At 38.5% G+C, this 25,978-nt stretch overlaps 1 protein-coding gene across 1 annotated transcript in view; it reads left to right on the top strand.

Moving 5' to 3' along the window:
* HSD17B12 (hydroxysteroid 17-beta dehydrogenase 12) overlaps positions 1-25,978 on the top strand; it is an 85,010-nt gene that overhangs the window by 57,340 nt on the left and 1,692 nt on the right. The window contains 5 exon segments of the mRNA XM_050335275.1: positions 635-679; positions 10,066-10,100; positions 15,476-15,557; positions 18,863-18,928; positions 25,701-25,850. Of these exon segments, the coding sequence (XP_050191232.1) occupies positions 635-679; positions 10,066-10,100; positions 15,476-15,557; positions 18,863-18,928; positions 25,701-25,850 (378 nt within the window).

Below are 25,978 nucleotides of genomic sequence, written 5' to 3'. Positions count from 1 at the left end.
AACTTCATGGATGGAAGCTGCACATTCCATATCAGTTAGGAAACTTAAATATGACCATTTTAGACAGTTCATAATGTAGGGACAATCTTGGTTGTATTGGATACACTGAAAACTGTGATTATGAACAATTTCACTGGTGCATGATTTTGTTTCCAAAACCCCCACAGATCACTGTCTCCACTGGGCTTTTCTACTTAATCACCTTCAAATAAGCTTTGTAATCTTTAACAAAAAAAAAGAAAAAAAAAAGAAATCCCAGTTTTTAACCTGGATAAACTTTAAGTCATGGAAACATTGCTATGAAATGGTGAAGAGCAAAATACAGTAGTTAATTTCTGAATATATTTAAATATAAGAATTTGTTAAAGTTCATAGGTGTTGCAAATAGTGTTAGGAAATACAGTGTCAATGTAATACATGTTCTTTATTAGTTTGAGTCCCTAATCAGAGATTAAATGTGACCAAGAGCAATTCACAGACTTTGCTTTAAAAGCCTGTCACTGTTCCTGATACTTAAGCAGGAAGGCAGGGGATAAGGGTGAATAATTTATCCCAGCACTTAAACCCAGAGGGTGTATAAATACTGGTCAAATAACTTAAAATGAGCAAACCCTAAAACTTTGTTTTCTTGCAGACAATCGACAAAATGGTCAACATTAACATCATGTCTGTTTGTAAGGTAAGTGCCCTCTTACCAACACTTGTTCCTGGTATCTTCATTCAAAACCAGAAAACAGATTCAGTTGTCTGAGGGAATTACTTTCACCTGTTAGACCATAGGTTTACTTTTCATCTTGGAGAAACCCAGCGGTTGTGATTGTCATATTGGACTTGTTCTGATTGTTATGTGAAATATAATTTTTTGCAAAGATGCCTATTAGCTGTTTGGAAGAGCAAGGTATGTACACAAAATAGCACTTAATACTTCTTCTCAATTGTTCTTCTAGCCCTTCTTGTAAATTGTTCATTGTTCTCCCCCTGCTTCTTTTTCTTGGGGTGGGCAGCCCTTATCTCTATACACATAAGGTTTTTGTGCACTCTAATGAAAAAGCACTTAAGTATTTTTTGCAAAATATGTGAGCAAGAAGGAAAACCAAACTCACAGAAGCATGCATTAGCTTTACTTTAAAAGTTACCTTCCTTTGTGGTATTTAAACTGAAGGTTTTATTGAGAAGAAATCAACTTGACTGCAGGCTAAAACATACGTTTGTTTTCCTGTTTTTAATATGAGGCCCATTCAAAAAATGAGATTTTCAAGCCAAAGCTTAAAAGAGATGGAGGGAATAGCAGCTGCTTACATGACACAGGGAATTGGTTAGTGTATTACCAGTGAGTGCTGATGAAACTTATGGAAGTCGTTTAGCGGACTTTTTTTAATGTTAGCAGAGTTGCATCAGGTGTACACCTGAAGAAGTGTTGTCATGCATAGACATCTTGGAGACTAGTGTAATCAGAATGCCTCTGCTAAGGTGTGAGATCTGTGCTGTGCCAGCAGAGGGAGTGCACTATTCAGTGATGAAGGAATTTGGGGTGTCAGTCTTCACGGGAGCATTTTGTTAGAGTAGAAAAGTTACAGATCAACTACTTTTAATGAGTGTTTCTGAAGATAGTGGAGTGGAATAATAGTGTAACTCAGTATACACCTAAAGTTCCAGAGATGCAGCCACGCTATATTGTTTTCCAGAGTAAACTAATGCTGGTTTATGGTTTCAGTTATCATGTTTATGATCAGTGTTGGTCAACAATTTAACAAAATTGTCATACAGTTTCTTGTAAAAATTGCATCCTCTCAGCCTCTTAAAATTCTAATGTGGCTGTCTTTGCATGTATAAAAACTTACTGAAGATCTGCTTGCTGTGTGTTAATAGTGTTTTTCCTTCTGTTTGAAAACTTTTTTCTTGACTGTGAACAACTCCTGCTACTGGATATGATCAGAGTTTGAGCATAGGATTCCATGCTTAAAAATGTTTCCTCCTGCACGAGCCTGTCGTGTAATTAAACAGTAGGCATGCCAGATGCTTACTGTTTTGGGAAGAAGAACACATTAGAGATATGTACCATCTGTAAGACATTTTTTCAGGAGAATCCATAGAACTAGAGAATCATGGTATGAAAAAAAATTTTGGAAAATTCTGTGTATCTTTTCATTTAGATTTTTAGGATGTAATCCTATGAATATTTAGTTCAGTGTTTCAGGTTGATACCATCTCTTAACCAGGAGTTATAAGTGTTTAAAAACTAAAATAATAATATTCTCGCTTCTTGCACGATTAGAAAAATGAAGTTTGCAAGGGAAAGAACACTGAGTTCTCAAGCAAGGAGAGGCAGGGCAGGTTTTGCTAGTACCCACAGGTACCCAGGCTCTGCCCACAGTATCTCAAGATCCTTGTCAGAAGTATTATATGACCTGTACTGTTATGTTCTGGAGCACCGACTTCCTGCTGTTTGGACCAAACTTTCTCAGTGCCTAAAAGATAACAATAGCCCCTGTCCTCTCAGTAACCTGCACCATGTGGCATCAGCAACACCTGTTGAACAGCAGAACTCCTCTGGCATGCATGTCAAATAACTCCAGTTCTGGCTGAAACGCTCCTTAGGCTTGAAGTGGGAAAGTCAAGATATTCAGCACAGTTTGATTCTGCAGAAACATTAAAGTCAGTTTTGTTGCCACAAATATAGGCAATTTTGAAGGGTAATTCTCATCCTTTAACTTTTTGATCCATCTTTTTCTTCACTGGATTTCCTAGGGGATATGTAGTGTGTAAGAAGGGGTGCACTGAGAGATAAGACCCCATCTGCACCTCACAGGAAAAATTCTCAACCTAGTTGGGCTTGCTGTTTAATACCTTCCCCAGCTGCAAAATATCTACTATGGAATTTTGCCAGGTGTTTGAGAACTTGTTATATGCTATAAATAGAATGAAGAATTTTTATTAGTGATATTTTCTCAGGAGAGCATGAGACTTAATACAGTCATATACAGGGATTGAGTTGGCAGGTAAATGGGGAAGAAGATTACATAGTATGTGTAGTTTCATGGTTCCTCTCATAATCTCATATCAAGCTTCTGGAGGGACTCAAATGGCAGAACTTTTCTTTAATGATTGTTGGCGGCAGTTCACGTAATGGTTTGTATTACAACTTCTGGATATCTCGTTCCATTTTGAGACCCAAACGGAACATTTCTAACATTGAGTAAAATATCAAGTCAAAGTCCTTGGGTTTTTTCACTAACCAGCAAGTGTTGAAAAACCAAAATTAGAGTAGTTTCTAGTCATAGTTCTTTTGTATCAACTTGATCTTCTTGTGTCAGTTCATCTTTGTGTGCTACAGTCTTTAGTTTCAGTTGGGAAAACAATTTGTTTTGGCTATTGGATTCATGTTCTGAAAGCCAAGGGGGCTAGACTTGCTGTCCAGAGGGGTAAAAAAGGGGTAGGTAATGAGCCCAGAGAATAGTTTTACATACTTCAGGGAACCCTTGTTGTCCTTTGGAAGCTGCAAGAGATACTTGGTATTGAAAGGAACTGCAAGTTTGTTATTTCTGTTTGCAGCATTGCAATATGCTAATTCCATGGAGAGTGAGGCATAAACTTGTGTTCTCTTGAAAAATGAGCAGGACTAAATAGTTGAGGGAGTGCTGGCTTAGAGGTTGATTAAGCAGGGAGCTGAACTGGTTTGCAAGCTATTATATTGTGGGGGAATGTAAATTTTAGGCTTGCAGGCCAGGCCTCTGTTGGAAGTTGTCATTAACAGAGGAAGGGGGAGAGTAAATTATATATATGTACATCCCTTGGTGTGTGTGGTAATCTTCATGTTGATCACCTTACTCGTTTTTTATGCTGAGTGTCAATGCAAAAGGCTAATAGGCCTACAACATCAAGGATTTTTATCATCATAGTTGAGATACTTATAATTTTCTTTACAATTCATAATACATAAATACTTCATGTTGATATCGAGGTATCTGGTGTCAACTGCCCTCCTAATGTTGGAGGAGTGATAGGTGAATTATACCAGGTTGTGAATGCCAGGCAGGACATGAATATAACTCTACTACAAAGTCTGAAACTGTGAGTTTAGGGAAGAAAGCAGCAACAAACCCTACAACCAATATAAAATTGAAAGGAGGAGAAGCAGCTAGTGTATTTGAGAAAGAAGGCAGATGTTCTTTTGCAGACCTGTGTGTAGAAGGAGGAAAAGCCTGGGGAGTGATAATCCTGAAAGGCAATAGGAAATGACATTCTCCCTCTCCCTCTCCCTCTCCCTCTCCCTCTCCCTCTCCCTCTCCCTCTCTCCCTCTCCCCTCTCCCTCTCCCTCTCCCTCTCCCTCTCCCTCTCCTCTCCTCTCCCTCTCCCTCTCTCTCTCACTCTCCCTCTCTCTCTCCCTCTCCCTCTCTCTCTCTCTCTCTCCAGTGAGTGTTCAGATGGGATAGTGAAGCCTAATATCATATCTGTAAAGGTACCTTATCGAAAATTGGATGGTAGTTGCTTGCCCCTGCTAGAACCCTACATAAATTTTTGTATTTGCTGTGTACTGGAGAGGGTCACATTAAGTGGAACAAAATTCTGAAAGCAGTGGCAACACTGACTTGTGAGAAGAAATCACTCTCTGTGTGTATTCCAGTCTAGTCAAGAGGTTTCTTTACTTTTATATTCAAAGTCATAATCAAAGGTGGGGAGGATGATTTAGCCAAGTACATAATGCAAGTTTATAACAGAGAGGGACAGTTGCCAATACTTGGGAAAGGAGTAAGTGTTCTGTGAAGGTGGTCATGAATATCATTCAGGTGGTCCAGAGGGAGAAATTCAGTGCTTTGGTTTCTCACCTTGATGACTTTGAACCTGAGAGTGTGATACACAGAAAGCCAGATCAAGGGAAATCTAACTGTGATAAGTATTTTTCAGCAATACTCAGAGAAGCACTAGGGATTTTTCCTCAAAGTACAAGTAACTTGGGGAAATTCAGGAAATCCTAGAGTTCTGTAGCTTTCTATAGATTTGGGGCTGACATAAATACGTATTTCGTCCCTGGAAAGAGAAGGTTCAACCTTATTATTTGAGTAGTCTTTTTCCTGTGTAAAGGGCAGGGGGCAAAGGATGGCTATTTTGAGAGCTTTCCCTTTGAAACTGGACTCCAAAACTTTGTGGAACTAAACAGGGAAAACTTTCTCCTCTAAAACTGTTGCTCGAGGGAAAGTCTGATAATGAGCAGGGATTGCAACATGTTACATTCATTGTTCCCTTTGTATGTCCTGTGCCCCTGTCACGTCCACTTGGGTTACTGTGTGACTTTCTGTTAACATCAGGTTTACTTGCTAGTTTTTACAAATATAAACCATTCTTGTTTGGCGTGGGGTATGAGCTGCATTAAGAAGTTATTTTTAGAAGAGAGACACTTTAAAATAGCTTAGTAGGTGCTGAGAATAGGTCTCATAATCAATTTAACTACCAGTGCATGAGTATAGTTCCTTAGGTCTTTCAGTGTAAGATCTGCAGGCAAGTGTGGCATAGACATGGTGCCAGTTAACTCTTGGTTAAACAGCTAGTGCATTTATGAACTTGCGTGAATCCTCTGCCCAGGCACTCTAAATTATCTTACGGTAGCAGTGGGGTTTTTGTATGTGAGTGGGTGCACTGTGGGGAATTGCTGGTCTTTAAAAAGTTATGTAGCTTTGAGTTGTTATAATTTCACCCCAGATTTGTGAATAAGGGAAGCTTCTTAGCTGCATAACAAAGCAGAAAACTTTTCCAAGTTCTGTAGCTTCATGCTTTGTTGTATTTGCGTAGCCCTAATTACAGATCATTATACCCTTTTGAAGTGGAAAGAATGGCTTGCAGTCATAACATAGAATGATTTGTCTCTAAATATACAACTGTGGTATTAGATTTCTGGCTTTATATAACAGTTGTGTGGCCCATAAGATATGAAGGATGACTTTAAATATTTACCTCATCTTTTCCTACTGTATTTTAGTAGTCTGAGCGAATAACACTTGAAAGATACTCAAAATTTTGCACATTATTATTCTTTCCCTAAGCTCTGCTTCTGAGCTGTTGCTTAGATTGGAGTGAGAAAAGACTACAGTGATCACTGAGAATGTGAGGTTTTCTTTGGAAGGAAAAGCTCTGGAAGTACGTGGTTATAACTACTATTTGTTAGTCCTCTAATAGCAGCTTTTAAGTATAGCACCTGCTTTAGAACATAAATCTAACCATAAGTCTGTGCATTTTTGTATTTGCAAGTAGGAATCTTTCCTTCATTGGACTACACACGGTGTTACTTTTTCCAAAATTAGAAGGTAGAAGACAAATTTGGTGAGGAAGAGTGGACAATACAACCAATGCTTGCCAGGAAAGTAATAAATGCAGTTGCAGATAAAAAGAAATCAAGAAAAAAAGTTACCTGTAAAAGATTATTGAAATGATCGGTAATCAATCTCTACCTTAAGTTAGCCATTTGCTTTGAGCATCCTGGAACTTGAGATCTGGATGGTTATATGTGAAAGAAGTTGGCTTAAAAATAGTGCAGCCCCAACTATACCCCAAACCTTATATATTAAATAATCGAAAAACAAACAAACAAAGTGCAACAACTAATGCTTCATGGTTGTGTGCCAAACGTTTTTACCAGACTGTATAAAATCTCAGAGATTAGGAATTTCTGATGTTGAGAAGACTGTACTAAACAAATTTCTCAGATACACGCACATATGCACACACACACACTCGCTCTGATCTAATGAAAATTTTCAGAAAGAAAAAATCAGTTTGTTTTGGATATTCTGGCAGTTTTCACATAGCCTAATGTATAACTACTTGTCTAGAATTACTCGAGACTTCAGAGTCTTGGGAACATTCACATTTTCAGCTGTAGCACTCGTATTTCTGTGGAAAGTAGTATTCCTTCAGAAAAATGGTTGTGTGAAGGAAGCCTAAGAATGTTCAGTGACCACCAACCGGCAGCACTCTTCTTCAGGGAATTCCCAGCCTCTGCCTTAGGTTTCCTGACACTTCCTTCTTCTTTTATTAGATTGCCTTCAGAGAAACAAACACTACCGTAGAGTTCTCTGACATCCTATGTGCTAATTCCTTTAGACTCAGACTTGGAATGCTTTGCAATGTATGAAATACATGCCATTACAGAACCAGTGTCTCTAAACAAGACCTAGCTAGAACTTGAATTCTTTATTTGGGAGATATTTATTCAGTTCTAGATGTTTGGTATTTATTCAGTTCTAGATGTTTGGTATTTATTCAGTTCTAGATGTTTGGTTTTTAACTGCCTATTTCATAATGGCATGTCTGAGATTATCACTATTGAAAACAAGAGCGTTAACCACTTTGGCTGTTTTGGATAAGGATCATGCAATACAAGCACATACATATGCTGTTATTAGTGGTAAAACTGTATTTCTGCTCTTTATGGTTTTATTTTAATTAAGACTGGAAATATTTTACGTGTGTGTACAATGTATAAAATTGCCAGACTGGAATATTGGTGCAGAATACCCTGGCAGTGTTTTTCCAGTAATGCTTTCTGAGTGTGGACTTGGCTGGGTCAGGTGAGACTGACTCAGAGAGCTGCCTTCTGTTATCTTACTCTTTTTAAAAAAAAAGTATTTTTCTGTATATAAAGATACTACAGATTCATATATATATATATTTCTTCACACATCACAAGATGTAAAAATACTGATAGCAAAACCAGGTTTTGCCCTATTTCACAAATTTTTTAAATTCCCCCAAATATTAATTTTAATGAAACAAATAGAAGTGATGTTGCATATGTAATCGAGTTTTGCCATCAGTATTTTTCTGTGGAGGGGGAAAAAATTGATTGCCTGTCCGGTTGAACTTCAGAAACAAATCATTTAACACAGTGGTGAGAGACTTCATAGTTTTTTATTTTGTATAAGTCCACCAATTATTGTAACATGTTTTTCTATGCTCTCATTTGGATATCAGTAGTAACCAGCAGGTCCATGATAAACTGTTAGAGCTCCTTGGTGGGTTACAGTTTGGATTTAGACCATGAATGCATTTATGTGGATTTACAACAAAAGTTTCAAACTGTGGGGGTCTCCTCTGCATTACAGTGGGAAATTGTGTACTGATTTTTTACATAGTTTATGAGTTGTATAAGGGAAGGCAATTTCAGAGAAATTGCCAGTCTGTGGAGATGATATGCAGCATTACACTGCCCTGACAGGCAAAAAACCAGTATTCTGCTTTTTACCAAGCGACTTATGGAAGATATCATAAAACTTGCATCAGATAAAAGATCTTCCCATCTTGAACTAGTCTTAAAATCAGCCCAAACCATTCTTTACCCTTTAACATTAAAATAAATAGTTGTTTATAAATCTCTTTTGATGCATTAGTGTGTGAAAAAGCTCATGTATGCTTAAACTTAATGCTAGAGATTTTTTTGAAGTGTCATGGGGTCTTGCTTATCAGCTCTGAATACTTAGTTTGACTTTTGGGGCAGTGCTGACAGCTAAGTGTGTCAGCGGCTGACTTCATAAAGTAAGGTCTGGTCATGTCCTACCTGTACAGTCCCTTATCAAAATGGTCATGCAGTGTGGCTGATGAATCTGTTCTAAGTAGAAATGCCAATAAAATGCAAAACACAGCCTTTCTCTGCCATTATTTTTGTGTGTCAACTGCAATCAAGTGAAGTTGGGGTTTTTTTGTGTTTTTCCTCCTTTATTCCTAAAAGGGTATGCTTTATAATTTAAAAATAAAAACAAACAAAAAACCCTCAAACCCAGATTGAGTCATATGTAAGTGGTAATGCAATGGTGATAGTAAAATGAATAGCTTGCTGCAATGAGATTTGTTTCTCTGTAATAAAAGTGCTTACAGGTGTTTTGTGTGCCTGTATATGCTGATTTCTTTTGTGTATGTGTTTTCCCTACCATATTATTCAAATATTCAATTTTTTAATTTATCAAGGTCATTTAGTATCTAGGGGAGTACCATTACTTTTTGGTGTGTGCTGATTTTAGTATTTTATTGCCCCCTCCTCACTGCTTTTTCAAAAACTTCGTTGGAACATCTTTTGGATATCATAAGTGGTAGCAATTTATATTTTTGTCTGATCTGTCTTTGTTGTCAATGAGGTGACATTAAAAGTGTTGGTCGGGGGCAGGGTAGGATTTGGCAGAAGCTGAACTTTGACGTTATTTCTTAAAGGCAGAAGTTTTGGATTTAAAATGTATTTGAGGATGGTAATAACAAGTAATAGGAAAATTAACTATTTTACACAAATTAAAATTTTGTCCAAGTTTGGATTGATGCTTGGTTTGTTTCCCTTGTCAGGGATGCTCAGTCTGCAACTAGGAAGCTTGTTTTAGGATTACTGTTCCAGAGAATCCTTCAGCTAGCTTGTAGATAGGTTACTTGGAGTCATAATGAAGGAAGGAGCTTCCAGAGCACTGAGGAGGTTTGCTAGGCTGCTTTCCTTATGTGGGTGTAGGTTTTTCAGTGTAAAATTGTCTGTGTAGTCAGCAAAAATGTTTTGGGGTCTTAAGAATTCTCTGTGGGTAATATAATGTAGGAAACTTATATTCACTAGTTCTGTCTAGTGCTTTAGCTGCTCCATAATATATTTTTATCCTAAACTCAGCAGTTCAGTAAGCCTAGCTAAAATGTATTGGATATTATTTTGAGTCTTGGCATAGGTGGTAAATTTAGTCAGTCTTGGGGAAGTTAGGTGCTTATTGTGAGGAGAGAAAGATAGTACATGTACTGTAGAGCTCTGGTGTTTTAATGTTCTTTAGAGGCCATGAATACTGAAGAGTGGTGAAGACATTTGTTTTATTTACTCTTATGCTACTAGCTGGATGGTTTCACCAGATTCAGTGCACATACTACTTGACAGAGCCAAGTTATCCAGGTAGAATAAAAATAAACTGCCCACGCAAAGTATGGTCTCTACTTCCCCAAGCCGAGGTTGGGGTGGAGGGGGTGGCAGCTGCTTCTGGGAGGAAGGGAGGTTTCCCTGGGTCTCTGGCTGTCTGGTGTCTGCATTCTCAGCCATCACGAATGTTTTCCTTTTGCAGATGACACGACTGGTGCTGCCCGGCATGCTGGAAAGGTGAGTCACACTAACACTATCCAGACAAAGTCATCATTATTTATAGGGGAGAATCCTTTCTTGAAAAATTCATTACTGTGACTAATCAGCCTAGTCTCCATGTTTTAATGGCAGAGTATGGCTGGGTGAGTCACGCTGATGGTGCATGAATCATCAGACGGTGGAAGCCTTTTCCACTCAATTCCCTTTATATTTTTCCTCTCCCTTCTCCACTGTTGTGGTGATTCCTTTTAGAACAGAATTAAAAAGCCCGTCTGACTCATCAGCACTAACTCAACAACCTGCTATTCTGAGGGGGTGGTTACAGTTCCTGGGAATAACCTTCTTAAGGCTATTTCTCTCTAAGTCATTGTAAGTAAAATGGATGCAAAGAATATGTTCTCATTATACAGTAGGAGGTATATTGAGGAAAGTCTGTGATCATTTGGAAAAGTAGAATTGGAGGCCAGCTCCTTAAAATAATACACCATTGTCTCCGCGGAAGACATGTACTGACTTCCTAGCTAGCTCCCAGGTGAAACTAAAAGGTTCACAGTTTCCATTTAGTCCCTCCAGGCTATTTTCTAACTGATGTTGACTGTCCTGGCTGTTTGCCACGTCTGTTGCAGTGCTTGGCCCTGGCTTGCTGGGGGTTGCCCTGGATCAGGTTTGAGCTATGACTGCAGTACTGTGGGAAACTCTGTAGAACCATGCAAACCGATACGGCAGGAGGAGCATATATGTGGGGTGAACCTCCAAATCTGGCAAAGATGAAGAAAAAAAATGGGTATATTTTGTATCATCCCACTGCCTGGGAATCTTCATTGCAGACCAAGATTCAGTTATTCAAGTGATCCACAGATGCATAGCATATGTTTAAAACAAAGCTTCTTCCTGAGTACAAACTCTAAGAGCTAGAGGTCAGTACGGGAGTCAGTGTCTAACATATCAGGGTGATGGCGAGCTTAGATTTTTAGTTAAACAGTCAAGAGATTTGAATAAGTTTATTTCATCTAAAGAAACCTGAATTAAAAATGAAGACCCAAGACTGAGCTCTGGGGCCACGAGTGTACTATTTCCCAGTGAAGCTGGAATAAAGGATGGAGATTATAGAGCAGCGGTGATAGCAACTCAGGGTTTGTCAGTCAGAAGTTACTCCTTGTCCTTGTACTATTAATGATAGATAAAGGGACTTGCCTTTTGTGAAACCACTGCCCTCTGAAGGTGCCCACATGACCAAACCATTCTGGTTTTGAAGCAATTAGTGTTGTTTCCTTACTAGATTCTGGAACTTAAGAGATTTGACAGTTTCTTGCCTCAGCTTCTTCTTTGGTTAAAGAAATGTTGTAGCTCTCCATTTGGCAGAGTTGATCTCTTCAGCTTCTCAGGAGAGAATGATGTATACTCTACTTGTGTTTGTTTTTTGTTTTTCTGTTACATATCAACGCAGGTAAGATGATTTGAATGAAAGGCAGCAAACCAGTATTCCACTAACTTCTGTTTCTCACTACCCTTGAGCACACCATATAATTTTTACTCTCACTTCTCCTAACTGCATTACTACCTCAGGGATCCCAAGGATAAATATTCAAAAATCTTGAAAAGAAAAGGTTAATAGTGGTTAAAAAAAGTAAAGTACACATATTGAACTTTTTCCTGTGTATAAGGAGCCACTTTAAACTACTGGTTGTTTGGATGAAGGCCTTGGTTTCTGTCCCAGGGAAAAATATTTGAAAAAGCTTCCATTTTCTATTTGATTTTTGTGAAGTTGGTTGGGTTTGCAGTGCACAGAAGAAGCAATGTCTGCAGCTGCCAGCTCCTGCACAGTCATAGCTCACAGGCCATTAATACGACTAACAGTCTGTAACCACAAGAGGACATGGATGTCCAGCAAATCCAAGGGCATGAATAATTGTGGCTGTACTCAGCTACTCTTTAGGTCAACCATACATTTCTCACATGGGGCCATGGGCTTCCTAGAGCTCCAAGCTCTAAGAATAAAACTAGACGAAGAATCTCATTGTTATTCCTCACTTGTTCAAGGAGGATAGCATGTTGAGTAGATAGATGTGACGTAGCACGTTTTAGCATCTTGCAGCTATCTCTAGTGCATACTTTTGTGTATTTGAATGTTGGTTTTATGGCAATATATTACAAGTTAAGTGCAAACATAGAGCAGACTTTGCATGCTTTGCATCCAGGTCTGATAAGAGAAAATAAAACTACATCTTGATGTGTCTTTTACTTTTTATTTATGATAACCAGAGCAGCATTAGGTGAATGGCTCTTCTGGTAATGACGTTTAGATTCTCTACTGTGGCTTTTCTCCTGTGCTCTGAACACTTAAAGTGACAATTTATAATCTGCAGCTTTCTATTACACTTAAATGAGCAGTTCCTCTGTAAATTTTCAGGCTACTGTCTAAGGTGGGAGATTCATAGAACTGAAAATCGAGGCTTGATGTCTTTGGGAACAAAAAAGCCACCACCACCAAAAATCAGTTCACTGTTTTTAGACAAATACCAAACTATGGTATTTATTGCCAGGGAAGTAGCAAGTGCATAATTACATTACAGAAGAAGCTTGCTCTTTCCACTTGGCATGCAGCTGGAGCAGGCGCTGGTTGCCACAGCAACAGGGAGATGGCTAAATATAGCCTCCCTGGTGCTGGACCACTTAAGGTAGAATGATAGGAGGTGTGAGGGTGTGGGCCTGGCTCTGTTCATCTTAACTAACTTTTTTTTTTTTCCATTAACTGCACAGTCAAATTAGATGGAGCCGAAATTTATTTCTGCCACATTGATGCTCAAGTAATTTTTCAGACCCCTACCTAAAAACATTTCTTCTGCAATTCCTCTAAGAAGCAAAATTGTAATTGGAGTAATTGGAAGTGTTCCCCCTACACACATGATTCTCAGTTTCGTTTTATCTGGAGGTTTTAAGTTACGGGCTTTTAAGGCTGGTACTCTACTCTTTAAAAAGTGAAAATACAAACCACAAAACCCCCAGTGGCATTGACTGCTTCAAAGAGACCAATACATAGAGGTTCTTCAAGGGACTGCTTTTAATTTTTTGTGTTTCCACGATGATTTTCCTCACTGGGTCAAACCATTAATTCACTCCATCTAGGAGATGGTCACGACTCCTGTCAAAAGTTGCAGTCTAGCCAGACACTGCGAGACTTGTGCTTACATCCTGAATGCCAACCTCTCTTCTAAAGCTTCAGGTAGCTTTATAAGCATGAGGCTCATCTTTATCCATATCAATGCTTATCCTTCTTTGAATCCTGTTAAGCTTTTGTTCTCAATTAAGTTTTGTGACCATAAGTAGTCCCATAGTCTGAATATGAGAAGAGCACTTTCTTTTATCAGATCTAAATTTCAGTCTTTCATCTAAATAAATGTCATCTTTCTTGTGTATGCTGAGAGGATAAATCAAGGTCTTGATCTTTTTCATTCATTAGTTTGTATACTCTTATCACGGCTGCTCTTAACAGTCTCTTAAATAAGTAAAGGGTGGCTTTTTTTTCCCCTTCTCTTCCCCTTCCTTAAATCATCAGGTTCTTAATATTTGTGCTGTATTTGAAAGGATAAAAACATTCTGTGGACTGTAATAAAGATTTCAGTGGTGGCGAAGGATCTGCCCCTGCCATTCCCAGCATCCTGTTCTTTGGCTAGTTTTGGTGACTGATGCACAAAAAAACCACCTCCTTGTTCAAATTTCTCATGGAGGGGATAGTTGATTTGGAGACCTGCAAGATTCGTGATTAATTCACATTATTTTCTTTAGTATGCATTCTCGGTTACTGATGCACTGTTAATATTGATTTGTCATCTGCCATTCTGTAGTCTGTTCAAATAGCAGCCTAAGCTCTTTAAAAAGTTCCTTATAGTATTCTCCAATCTGGTAATCTCTCAAAAACTGTATAAATACTCATTTCACTGCTAATCTCCATTTGAACTCATGAATAAATATCACAATCACCACTTGTCTTGATATGAAAAACTTCTGGCATCCAGTGTTAACCTTTGGGTGTCTTGAAAATTCATGAATAATTTGTGGTGTTGTGTTTTCCATGCTATGTATTTTGATCCACGTTACTACTTTATTTCACCAAACAAGGCTTGCAGGGCACTCCTGAAAAATACAGTGAACTTTGGCAAAGGTGTTTGAAATCCTGAATGATGGAAATTATTCTTTTCTGTCACATTTTCCATTTCGTTCTTAGAGGCAAATCAATCACAGATGTAATTCACACTTATATCATGGCAGAAGCCATGTTGGTTTGAATCTATTGTCATGATTTCCAAAGTGTTTATATTGCTTTAATTTTTAATGGTCACTTAAATTACTGTTTGTTTTTAAGATGGTTACTTAAATCATTGTGGCAGCAGTGGCATAGGGTATACTTAGATGAACAGATATGATGAGAAACTCACATGTAAATCTGTAGGAGCTGAGCTGTGTGATGCCTACCTGCATGAATGTTCTCACTGCACTAAACACAGCATACTGAGTATGTTCAGGTAAACTGGCTTGAATTCACAACAGGGTAGGAAGAAGCAGAGATGTGTCTTTCACTCTGTTGGACTGTCTCATAGCACCTTCTAACAGTGTAATTGCCCTAATTTGCATGAAGCTTTTAAAAATCCTGTTTTCTACCTAGCACTAACTGTGTCTATTCTTTAGGTAAAACTAGTCTTAGAAACAGACATTGTCCAAATCAGTCTGTATTGGGTAATGCAGGAATCTTTCTGTCCTACCTGCATGTGCTTTAAAACTGCTTGGCAGAGCAGATGGTAGCTAATTTCTGGTATCTTTAACGAAATATTGTTGTTTAAAACCTTCAGTGTTACTATAATACAGCTGTAAAACAACTCTTACTTTCTGTGTTTGTCCACTGAATATCTTCCATAATTATTAAAACACTTCTGTATTTGAGCAGTAGATTCAGATGCTTCTTATCTTGAAGACCCATCATGAGGTAACATTTAGAAGATGAAAGAAATTTTCAAAGTGTAAATTATACAACAAACCTGTGTTGCCATTTCTGCACCTTATCCCAAGATTTAGAAGTTCCTCTTGAACTTGTGCAGCTTGACTCAATGGTTTTGCATAGTTTAGCCCAATGTGTGTTTGTGTCTGTGTGTATATAAATATAGCTTTGATTTTCTTGCTGTATTGACCTTGAAGTTGTACCTGATTTAATACCAGCTGCTTGGATACTTAAAACTGGGATGAGGTAAATTTCAATTTAGGATTTGGTTGGGGGTTTTTAAACAGATCTTAATCTGAATTGCATCCTGAAAAGTTTTTTTTTTAGGCTTGCTGTAATTTCCTGATACATTTAATATGTTTCCTTTATTTCATGATAATATATCTTTGCTTCCTTTCAGATCAAAAGGGATAATCCTGAATATCGCATCAGCTGCTGGGATGTATCCAACCCCACTACTGACTCTTTACTCCGCAACCAAGGTAAGTGTTCTTTTCCACACTGAAATCAAGTGTCAAACATAAGCCAGCACTTACAGGAATAAATGTTTTGGTGTCCATCTAGTGGTGCTTTCATGAACTAAAAGTACAGAGTTTCTGTCTTGAATTTTTCCAGTAGTGGAAGCTGGAAGTTTGAGAAAGAACTGAGTGTAAGGTTTTATTGACATGGAAATAACTATTTTATGTATTTCCTCATGCATTACATTTTTACATGGAAAACGATGCTAGTGTACCAAGCAAGCTTAGTGGGAGGCTGAGAAAAGACATTGACTAAGTTTAACACACATTATTATTATTTTGATTTTGTGACTTTTTTCCCCTAATTTCTGTGATGATTCTATGATTTACATTTAATCTTTAATTTATCTGCTCTGGTTTCTCTTTGTGTCATTGGGAAGTTTCATCTTTTTGCAGCTGGTCTTATTTTTTTCCGCAAAGATAGTTACAGGGAATTCTAAAACATCCCCCTAAAATATCTCCAATGAATGCTGTAAAGACAGTATGGGCACACAGGATGGAACTGAAGCATATGTGGTAAAACTGAATGCAAGAGGCATTTACACTGACATTAAAGCAGTATGGCACTACAGCTTTTTCAGGCATCCCTGATAATTATCTTAAATACTTCCAGGGTTTCAGAGTCTAAGAAGAACCTTGACAGGATGAAGAAACCTTCAGTAGTGTCATTCACATCAGAACAGATCTATGTGTTCTCTAGACTTTCAACACCTTCATATTCCCAGAAAGGAGTTGATGCACGCTATTTTATTCATACTAAAGGAGAGGATATTTACGTTTAGAAGCTTGCAGTGGTTTTAGCTGATAAAATTCCTTCTTGACATAACTGTTTCCTGAGAGGACAGTTCTTTGTTTTAATACAAATGGTTGCTTTTGTTGTGGTGATGCCTTCAGCTTTATGGAATGAATTGAGCGTCTGATTTTAGTGATAAAACATCTTATGCTGCCTTCATTAGTCTTTTTTTCAATGGGAATCTCAAATATTTCTTCCCCTCCACTTAAAAAGTAAAATATAGGTCAAGTAATCTGCCTATTCTCAGCACTGTTCATCTTCTACTACAGCAAGGTTAGTAAGCATGAAAGTGACTCCCCTAATGTATCTATAGAAAGACTGTATCTGCAATTTCTAGGCTGGTTTCCCCCCCACTCTATATAGAGAGGTTTTAAAGCGTAGTATCCTTCAGGTCTAAGTCAATGACTTTGACTAAATAGCAGAACAGATGCAATCCAACTCTTTAACCTTCTTGTGGAGAATTCCCTAGTTTACAATGAAATGAGACACTTTTGAAGGGATCATAGTGCTATTTTTTGGCAAGTTTACTTATCTACCTGTGTTAATGCTAATGAGAAGTGAAATATGATTATACCTTCTCCTCCTTCCCTTGTCATGTCTTTAGTGTTTGGGTTTGATACTGGATATGTGGATATCCAAGGGGAAGAAATTTTCTCAAATGCGATACTTGTCTGCTTATTCAGGGAATGTTTACTTAAAGAGCATTCTTTAGTTCAAGGTTTTTTGGGGACTTGAGCATCTGGAATTAGAAAACCTAACTTGTCTTGAAAGAAATGCTTCAAGAAGAAAACGCCAAAGCTTATTTGTATTCTGGAAGTTGCTTTTTCTTCTCATATGAAATGAACATTCTCTTTATTGCAAGCTCTTTGCAACCAGTAGAGATTACAGTCTTTTTATACGGTGTCTCCATATTTGGAGCAGTACCTAATATCAGAATTTTGGTCATGGAGGAATAGTTAGAAATTTGAATTATCAAAGCACTTCTATTAACATAATATAGTTTTTTTAATAGATTATCAGTATATTCTGGGCAGTTATCACACATAGACCTGGCAGCTTTGTTCAGGGACTGCACTGAACTATTTGCATATCTATGCACATGCCTTATTGTTGTGAGAGGATGGCCAGCTCACTTGAATACTTGCTCTAGACTAGGCTTTCAGACTTGTCCATGTTGTGTGCTACTTGGACTACAAACTTATAGGAAAGGGAGAAGGAAAGAACAGTTGGACAGCAGATAAGCTTTCTTGGTTTAAGAAGCTTCCTTCTAGGATCTACATGCAACTTGAAGAATAAAAGGACTTATTTACTACCCAGCAAAACCTAGTTTTCTTTCAGATCTTGAGTATGCTCAGAAGAGTGTCCATAGAAATAGCCCAGTGGCATGGGAATGTTTCTGTTGCTTCTTGTGTAGGCTGAGTGCAGTGGGATGACCTTGATAGGAGAAACACTGGGCACTGCCAGCTTCAAGTGCCAGTTTCAGTTAGGACTTTCGTTAAACCACGGATGACATGGTGACCAAAGGAAGACTGTAAAGCAGGTGCAGTGCTAGAGCTTTGCTGTTTGCTTTGAAACTGGTCTGAAGAAACTGCTCTTTAATACTTGAACTAATTTATTTAGTATTTATTTTAGCTTCAAGTGTGGATAAGATAGCTTAGTTCGTTCAATTGGAGATACTCCATTCATCCTAGTCGGTTGTATCATTTCATTAAAACAGGAAGCCAGAGCAAAACCTGATAGTTTGTCCCACTGGACTGCAGGAGGGAAAAGTGGAAAGGTGGTTTAGAAGAACTCAGGAAGTGGGAATCTACACTGGTTTGAACTTCTGAGTAGCCTTGGATTCTTAGGACAATATTTCCTGGCATGGTTATGGAGGTGGCTGAATGAGCTTTGAGGGCATCTTTAAGGCAGGTACTAACATCCACCTTTTAAGCCCTCTGACTTTTCTTTGAACTTTGAGTCTTGTAATTACTAAAACTTCCAGAAGTTTGGAAGAGAATCTGTGGAGGTGGACTTGAGGACTAGGAAGAAGTAACACCAGAGGGTGGCATTCTTAAAAGCTTAAAGGCAGAAGACCAAGTGTTTAAACACTATGTTCTGAAAACCATGCACAAGAGAAACCCACTTAAATTCCTCTTGAAAAAGTGCAAGGAGATGACATAAGTAGTGAACAATGTGAACATTAAAGTCTTGTTTTCCTTTTTTTTAAAACTAGGATTTATGTAACAAATCTAGTTCCTTTTTCTTCTAAATTTGCTTAGATTGAGCCTCGCTTCTGTAAAAATACCTCATAAACATAGGGTTTCTATTTGAATGACATTGCTCTTATATGCAAAGTTTCAATGAGAAACTAAGGTTTTTCACTTTGAAAACTGGAACCCTAAAGAGTAATTCAAATGTGCTTCAAAAAAAGGGCAAACTAGAGTTTACATTTTAACATGTAGCATGCTGCATACTTCCCTTCTTTTCTCTCTAGGTTTTTGTGGATTACTTCTCCCGAGGCCTCCATGCAGAATACAAGAGCAAGGGCATTATTGTGCAGGTGAGTAGTTTGTTTCATGTAAGTGTGATTACCACAGCAACATTGGTGTCTTGGTAACAAAAAGGAATCAGCATATTCTCTTATTCATGAGTGTGTGACACAGATTAAGGATAAGCATTTCTTTTGATCCCATTAGCAGCTTTCTTACTTGGAAACAATGGGTCTTGGAGCAACAAAAAACATGGTTTGTTTTTGTGTGGGTTTGGTTTGGATATTTAGCTCATGATGCTAATTGAACCTTTATGTATAATGTGTTCCATAAAACAGTACAACTCTGTAGAATATACCTTCTATGTGATTTCATCTACTGGAATACACTTATGGAGTGTGTTTGTACAGACATTCCATGGGTAACAGCTCAAAAGTCTAGAATAGTAGAGTCCCTGCAGTGTCAGTGAATCAACTACAAGTATAAGGATAGTTGAAGAATGAACAAAAGCCTCAAATATCCTTTATGTGTAATGAACTGATCTAATTTTTCATATTACTATTGAGTCTTGTTTCATGACCCTCCTCATTTGTTTACCTTCCATGGTTTTAATTATTTTTTATGGGGCATAAAAGCAAACCATACCAATTTCTCAGAGCTTTATGGGATTTTGCTTTAATATCACTTCTCATATACTCTTAGTTTTTGCTTCCAAAGTTGAAATTTCCAGCTTTGGCCACAAACACTGAACTTTTCATTGCTGATTAAACCTGTTCTCTCCAGTACAAGAGTAAGTTTGATAAAGGTGGTATAAGATCTTACCTGTACTGTGAAGACATGGTTTATCTTTTTAAAATTCATTTAGGGATCTTATGAACAGTATTAACCCATGTCCATGTTTGTCGTTCCTCTGTTCTGTGTGGCAGTTCTCAAAACCATCTGCACTCTTGAGAGCACAACTTTTGTTACTGCCTAATACTATAGGGAAGTTGTTACCATCTTAAGGCTATTTTACCTTTTTGATGTGCTAGATTGTTTTTTTCCTTTAAGCATACTTAGCAAAAGGAGAACTTAATACCAGGAAATGTCTTGACCCAGTTCCTGAGGGTGGATTGCATTAAGAAAAAAGACAGTTGCTGGATGAGTTATTCCCATGCAGTCATTGACCCTTTAATGGGAACCTCTTGTAAACCTAGATTTAACCTTTACTAAACATCTTAAGGAACACTCTTAATTTTGGGATCTGTTGGCAGTGGAGAGGAAGCTAGCTAAGGTGTGCCCTGAAAGCATTCTAACTGCTTGACTTTAGTTTTACACTGGTAACATTATAACTTGCAACATTATAAGTTGCAGTACAGCTCTGAAAGCATAACTTCTCCTCTGAGTGCTTGATTCTGTGCCCTAGCACTCTGGGATGTCCTTTACCTAAACCAATGCACAGCCATGAAGGATGCGTAAAACGGTATCACTTTGAACAGGTACGGTTTCACCATACAGGGTATGCTTTGTATGCTCTCAGTTCTTGCAGTGGATTAAGCTGGAGTAACTTGTAGTGCTTTTTGTCTCGTTAGTTTCTCTTCTCACCGGGCTTCAACCTCAAGCTGTCTGGCAATGGGTCAGTGTTTACCACGTGGCAAGTTCGTTACAGCTTTCTCTTCACTTTTACCCTCCTGTATTATTTCTACCTCCCCACTGTGTTTCAAATTGTATTACTTGCAGATTTAGCTTCGTTATCAGGCAGCTGTTTTTCCGATCCGTTTCATCTACCTGCCGTGTGGCCTTCTCCCAATCTGTGATCACAGTCTCAAAATGAGACTGAAGGAACTGATACAGTATTTCTCTTTCGTATATCAATAATATGAAGTCTTCTGGGAGGACTTCTTTCCTGCTGAAGTCTACCTACAAACTGTGAGGCACAGGCTCCTTCAACACATAGCTTTGCTGGCAATAGATACGGTGTGAATTTTTGGGGTGTGTTTTGTGGTACAGTATCTAACCTCTTGGAGCCCCTGGTGGTCTAGTGGTAAAGGCGCCGCGCTATCACCGCGGAGACCCGGGTTCGATTCCCGGTCAGGGCCACTCCCGGGCAGGTGGGGCTCGTTAGCCTTAAAGGCAACCCACCTACGTCCTAAGGACCTCGCTGCCACCGTCCAAGCTCGCTTGGCCCCGGCAGATGAACCTTAGGATTAAAGGGTGGGCTCAGTTCCGCGCACACTGTGTCTCACCTAAAAAATCCAATGCGCAGGCTGGAAGGTGGAAAGACCTTCCCCGGATCTTCGCTCGCGAAGACTGGCCATTATTTATTATTATCTAACCTCTGTCTTTGTTTTCTGGTGTTTTCTTAGGTAAGGCTGCTCATAGCTACCTCAGTGTGAGAGTACTTCGGGACAGATGCTTGCGGGAGATACGTGTTATGTCTTTGAGATGTCTTGTTTATGTGTGCGTTTGTCACCTCCTCCCCATATTTTGTCTAAATAGTATTCTATCAGTTTGAGAGGAGAAAAAGGAGGAGCAGGTACTGTTTGTTTACAACTTCAGAGTACATATTGAAACTGGAAAGGTAAATAACCCAGTAACTCATGCTTAACTAAAGACATTAAACACAGTATGAATGTGTATGGTCTAGAAAAGATTTTCTAGTTTTTGAGTATAGATAAGCCAGGAAAAGGGGTTTAAGTGTTTTAATTTTTAAGATTATAAACAAATCAAGAATTAAATGTAGCATTCTTTATCTACAGTTGTGTTTTCCTGTACAAAGCTTCACAGGTTGTGCTAAGCTGTCTTTTTGTGACTTCAGTGTTGGCTAAGGGTGCTGAATTCCTGACAGCACTGTTCTTTATTCCCTAAATGCAGGCAATGAATTGCCATTGAGTTATCTGGTTCTGATGATCAATAGCTGTCACAGCTTCAATTTGTTATGCTAATTTTATTGCAGTCCGTGTCCTTGTTCTCTTGTTTCAGCCTAAGTCACTATAAACCACTAATGAATATTACAAGTACCTTCCTGTGAAGACTAGCTGATGTATCTCCTTCAATCCCTTAGGAAGACTGGATCCCTCTTATTTTTTTTTTTAAGTTAATCTCTGTGACCTTCAGGAGTGTAGCACTTTTAATTCCAACCTTACCCTTCCAGCTGAGATCATCATTTAAACCAGTTAACTTTTGCCATGCCAATACCTGCAAAGTACCACTGTGTGAAAAGTGTAAGAAAGTGCTGGTTTTTACCAGTTTCTTACTTTCAACATAAAGTATATCAGTCTTGTACAAGAGGAATACCTCCCGAGGAAGATTAGTTCTGATAGTAATATAGGGGTTTTGTTGCAATGTAGCCATCTTTAGATTAAAAATATACTCTTCTTGCTGACAGGTCTACGTAATTTTACAAGATCAGTACAGTATTTGCATGGTTTAAAACTCTGTGTGTTTACGTGGAGAAAGGCAAAAGAAAAGGAATGAGGAATAAGTTGACAAGGGCTTTTCCTGAGACTTTTTGGGAAAGATGTGTCACTGAAAGTTTTCTGCAGACTTTCTGAAACCTTTGCTCTTTTACTATGTCTGAAAATACTGCTTGGTTCTTGGTCCATTTCATTTAGTCCCTTTTGTAACTTCAGTTAGTTACTGGCATTTTCTCTCTATACTTTGTGCATAGCAAAAGTGTTACAGTAGATACTTTCCCTACCTGTTTTCTTTTACTGTATCCTCTACATAAAATATCAGATCACAAAATCATGAAAATGTTCATTTAAAAAGATCTCTAAAAAAGTTTTCTAACTTAACTCCTGCTCTCTCAGCAGTCAGATTACCTGGCAATTAGCAGTGGGATTGCTGCTGACACTAAGTCATGGGCTAGTCATGGCTTTATCCAGCCAAATCTTGGAAACCTTCAAGTGCAGGGATGCGGTGAACTCTCTGGACAGCCTGTTTGAGTATAATACTGCTCTGTTAGCAAAAAGGCTTTCCTCCTAGCATCCAGTCTGACAGTCTGCAGCCAAAATTGGCTCTTGTTATTCTATCTGGTACTACCAAGAAGAGTTTTATCTTCATAAGTACCACTGAAATAACTTTAGGCAGGTAAAAGGCCACCACCAGCTTCATTTTTACCTCACTGAACAGGCCTCTTTCCAGGTATTCACAAAAGTGTGCTGTTACCAAACTGATGTCTAATGGCATTGTCTTCCTGTGAAGTTGTTTAGCTTTGCCTTTTAGCTTTCCATACAGGTCATCTTTGGTTAATGCAATTCTTTCATTTCTCCTTTATGTCCACCACTCTCCTCTTCCTCATATAGGAAACAATAGGAAACTTCTTTGGCAACATCTGAGAGTTCAAATCTTTTAAATATCTTAAAAGTAAGGTAAAATTGGTGGTGAAATTGTGTAAACAAGCTATTCTGATTTTGGGGGACTTAATGTTGTGTGATTGTTCAGGACTTGAGATCTGACTTCTTACATCCATACAATATTCAAGAACCTAATTCTAAGTCAGTTTTAGTGAGCGTCAGAGCTGTAAGCAGTAGCAAGTGTTCCAAGTGAGCAAGACTCATTGTACTGCAGTGCAGGCTAGGCTTTCCCTGAATGAAGACAGTTATTTGGTCAGGTAGTGTGGCTTATATTTCTCTGAATGCAAACTGCTGAAATGCTTTAGGCAGTGAATTTTTGTTTTATTCTGTTACGCCAGTTTTAGATATGGTGCATGAATGTCTTGAGTTCCTTGTGGGAAGGAAGAAGGGGGAAAAACTAAAGAGATTCAACAGATCTCTTGATACCTATTAAAATAAGGCCTAGTTAATAGGAAGATGGTAAATCTAATGTATCTTAAAGGACATACCTGTCTTTGTGTTTTCTGGAGTGCACTTGGGAGAAGGAAAACATTGAAGTGTAATCCTATGCTTCTGTGTGCCTTGAAATCTGTGGATGAATCCAGTAGTGCTACTTTATATGCTTGCTTTTTCAAGTATCCTCATGCACAGTTGTTTGCCCATTCATGCTATCCAGTGGCTTAACTGGGTAATGCAGTTCACTTTTGAAGTCTGTTTTGAGCAGAGGAAGACAGAGAATAAATCATTAACTGTTGTTCCACTCAGTGTGGGGATGTTGCAGATATAATTTGGTGGTGAATAAAAAGCTTATTTTAATTTTTTTAAAAACACCAATCTTAGAGTTTCAGTTTAGGAGTGTAATCTGAAAAATAGATGAGGTTCACATTCTGGAGCTGAAATGAGGTACCTGTGCTATTGCAGTAACAAAATGAGCAGTTTTCTTATCTAAGCATTTGTAGCTTTTGGTGACTTTAAAGGGAATGGTAACTGCTTATACTTCTGAAATTTATTCTCCATGTTTTTCCTTTCCATTTGAAACTGGACTCATGCAGTGTATTTTTTTAAGTCCTATTTATAGAGAGACGGGCAGGGTTTTGATATTCTAAGGTGAATAAATGAGCACACATACCAATGTTTCCTATTTGTGGTGGTCAAATCCCTGTTGAGATGTGCATGGCTATGGCATGGATAAGCTCTCAATGAGAACTGAAGGAGTCCTTTCCCCCTGTGCTATGCTGCTGAGAGTGTGATAGTAAATGTTTCTGAGGTCAAGCATGTGTGGTTGTTGTTCTTCAAGAGACTAACATGGGGAAACAGGTTTACAAACTGCAGCTTACCAAAATATACTGAGTCTTGGGATAGTATTCTCATTTGGAGATCCATGAGTGTAGCAGAAGTGGACATGTACTTCTCAGATCTGCTCTAAAGGTACATGAATGATAGTGCTCACTAGATGGGCAGTAGTGACCTTATGTACTGAATCACAAGTAGAGCCACTAACAGTGTCTTAGGAGGTCTTTTTCAAAGTGTTGGTAAAGTTCCAGCCTTTCTAAGCCTGTGAGATATGGTATGTTTAATATGTAAGTGGTTACAGATCAGAGCTTTTTTGATTACATTTTTAGAGGCCTAAATTGAGGACAAGTTTAAAGCATTGCCAAAGCCATGACTATGAGAAAAGAGCATTGCTTCCTACTGTACAAGTATATGTCCATTTCCCTTTCCTTCTCCAGTAGCATGAGCTGGGGATAGGTAGAAAGTGGTTTTGGATCCCCCAGGTCTATCTTTCCCTACCGCCGACATGCCTTTGTGCTATCGACATCCCTCCATTGACAATGTATCCATGCTGCTTCCTCTTGCTTTTCCATTATGGGCAGTTATGAGACCCACCGTCACTTTTTCTGTTAGTTCCAAACATTGCTATAAAAGCCCATTAACTGTGCTCCGTTTCTTCATCCTTCCTAATGTCCTCAAGGTCTTCCATTCTGGTACTGATAGTCTCCTCCATTCTCTGAGCCCTGCTGTGGAGTTACACAATGTTTCAAGTCTCCTGGTGTTCTCTTTACTTCTTACTCCTCCTTGCCTTCCTGTTTGTCTCTGTACCAAACTGCAGAGTGCTTACTATAAAATCCCTGTCTTGGATTCCCAAGCAAACACCAGGGGTTTACTACAGAGAAGCAACAGTAGAGCATTTTCTGTTAAACACTTGGAATGAAGTTTTGTACTTGCAAGGCAAATTGTAAAAACAGCTTTTCAACCATACACTTGCAGGAGCAGTTTTTCTAGGGCTTCCACTGGGGATACCGACTGTCAACAGACCACTGAACTATGTCCAAATATGACCCACAGGTTATCTGATTAAAAAAGTTTTTGATCTTACACTGTGATCCTATTGTGGTCTTAGAATTGAAAATAAGGCTGGCTTAAGCTAGAATCAGGTTATCTGATTTCCAATTACTTTAGTTCCTTGATGGATCTGTAAGTTAATCTGAAAGCATGCTCTACTTAACATGACTTTTCCTATGTGCAGAGTGTTCTACCATATTATGTGGCAACAAAAATGTCGAAAATCCGCACGCCGACCTTCGATAAGCCCAGTCCTGAAACGTATGTCAGAGCTGCCTTGAGCACGGTAGGCCTGCAGTCCCGGACCAATGGGTGCCTACCTCATGCACTCATGGTAAGTCACCTTGGAAAATGTAAGGGTCTGGAATGTCCTTTGTGTTTATTATGGAAAAAGTCTTTAGTACAGGCTGTAAAATGCTGAGACCTCACGCCCTCCTTTTTGTTTTATTCTTTTTTCTTTTC

The sequence above is a fragment of the Myiozetetes cayanensis genome, unplaced genomic scaffold (assembly GCF_022539395.1).
Source record: "Myiozetetes cayanensis isolate MyiCay16 unplaced genomic scaffold, myiCay2020 scf6-25, whole genome shotgun sequence".
NCBI lineage: Eukaryota > Metazoa > Chordata > Aves > Passeriformes > Tyrannidae > Myiozetetes > Myiozetetes cayanensis.
This window is presented reverse-complemented; position numbering and strand designations above follow the sequence as displayed.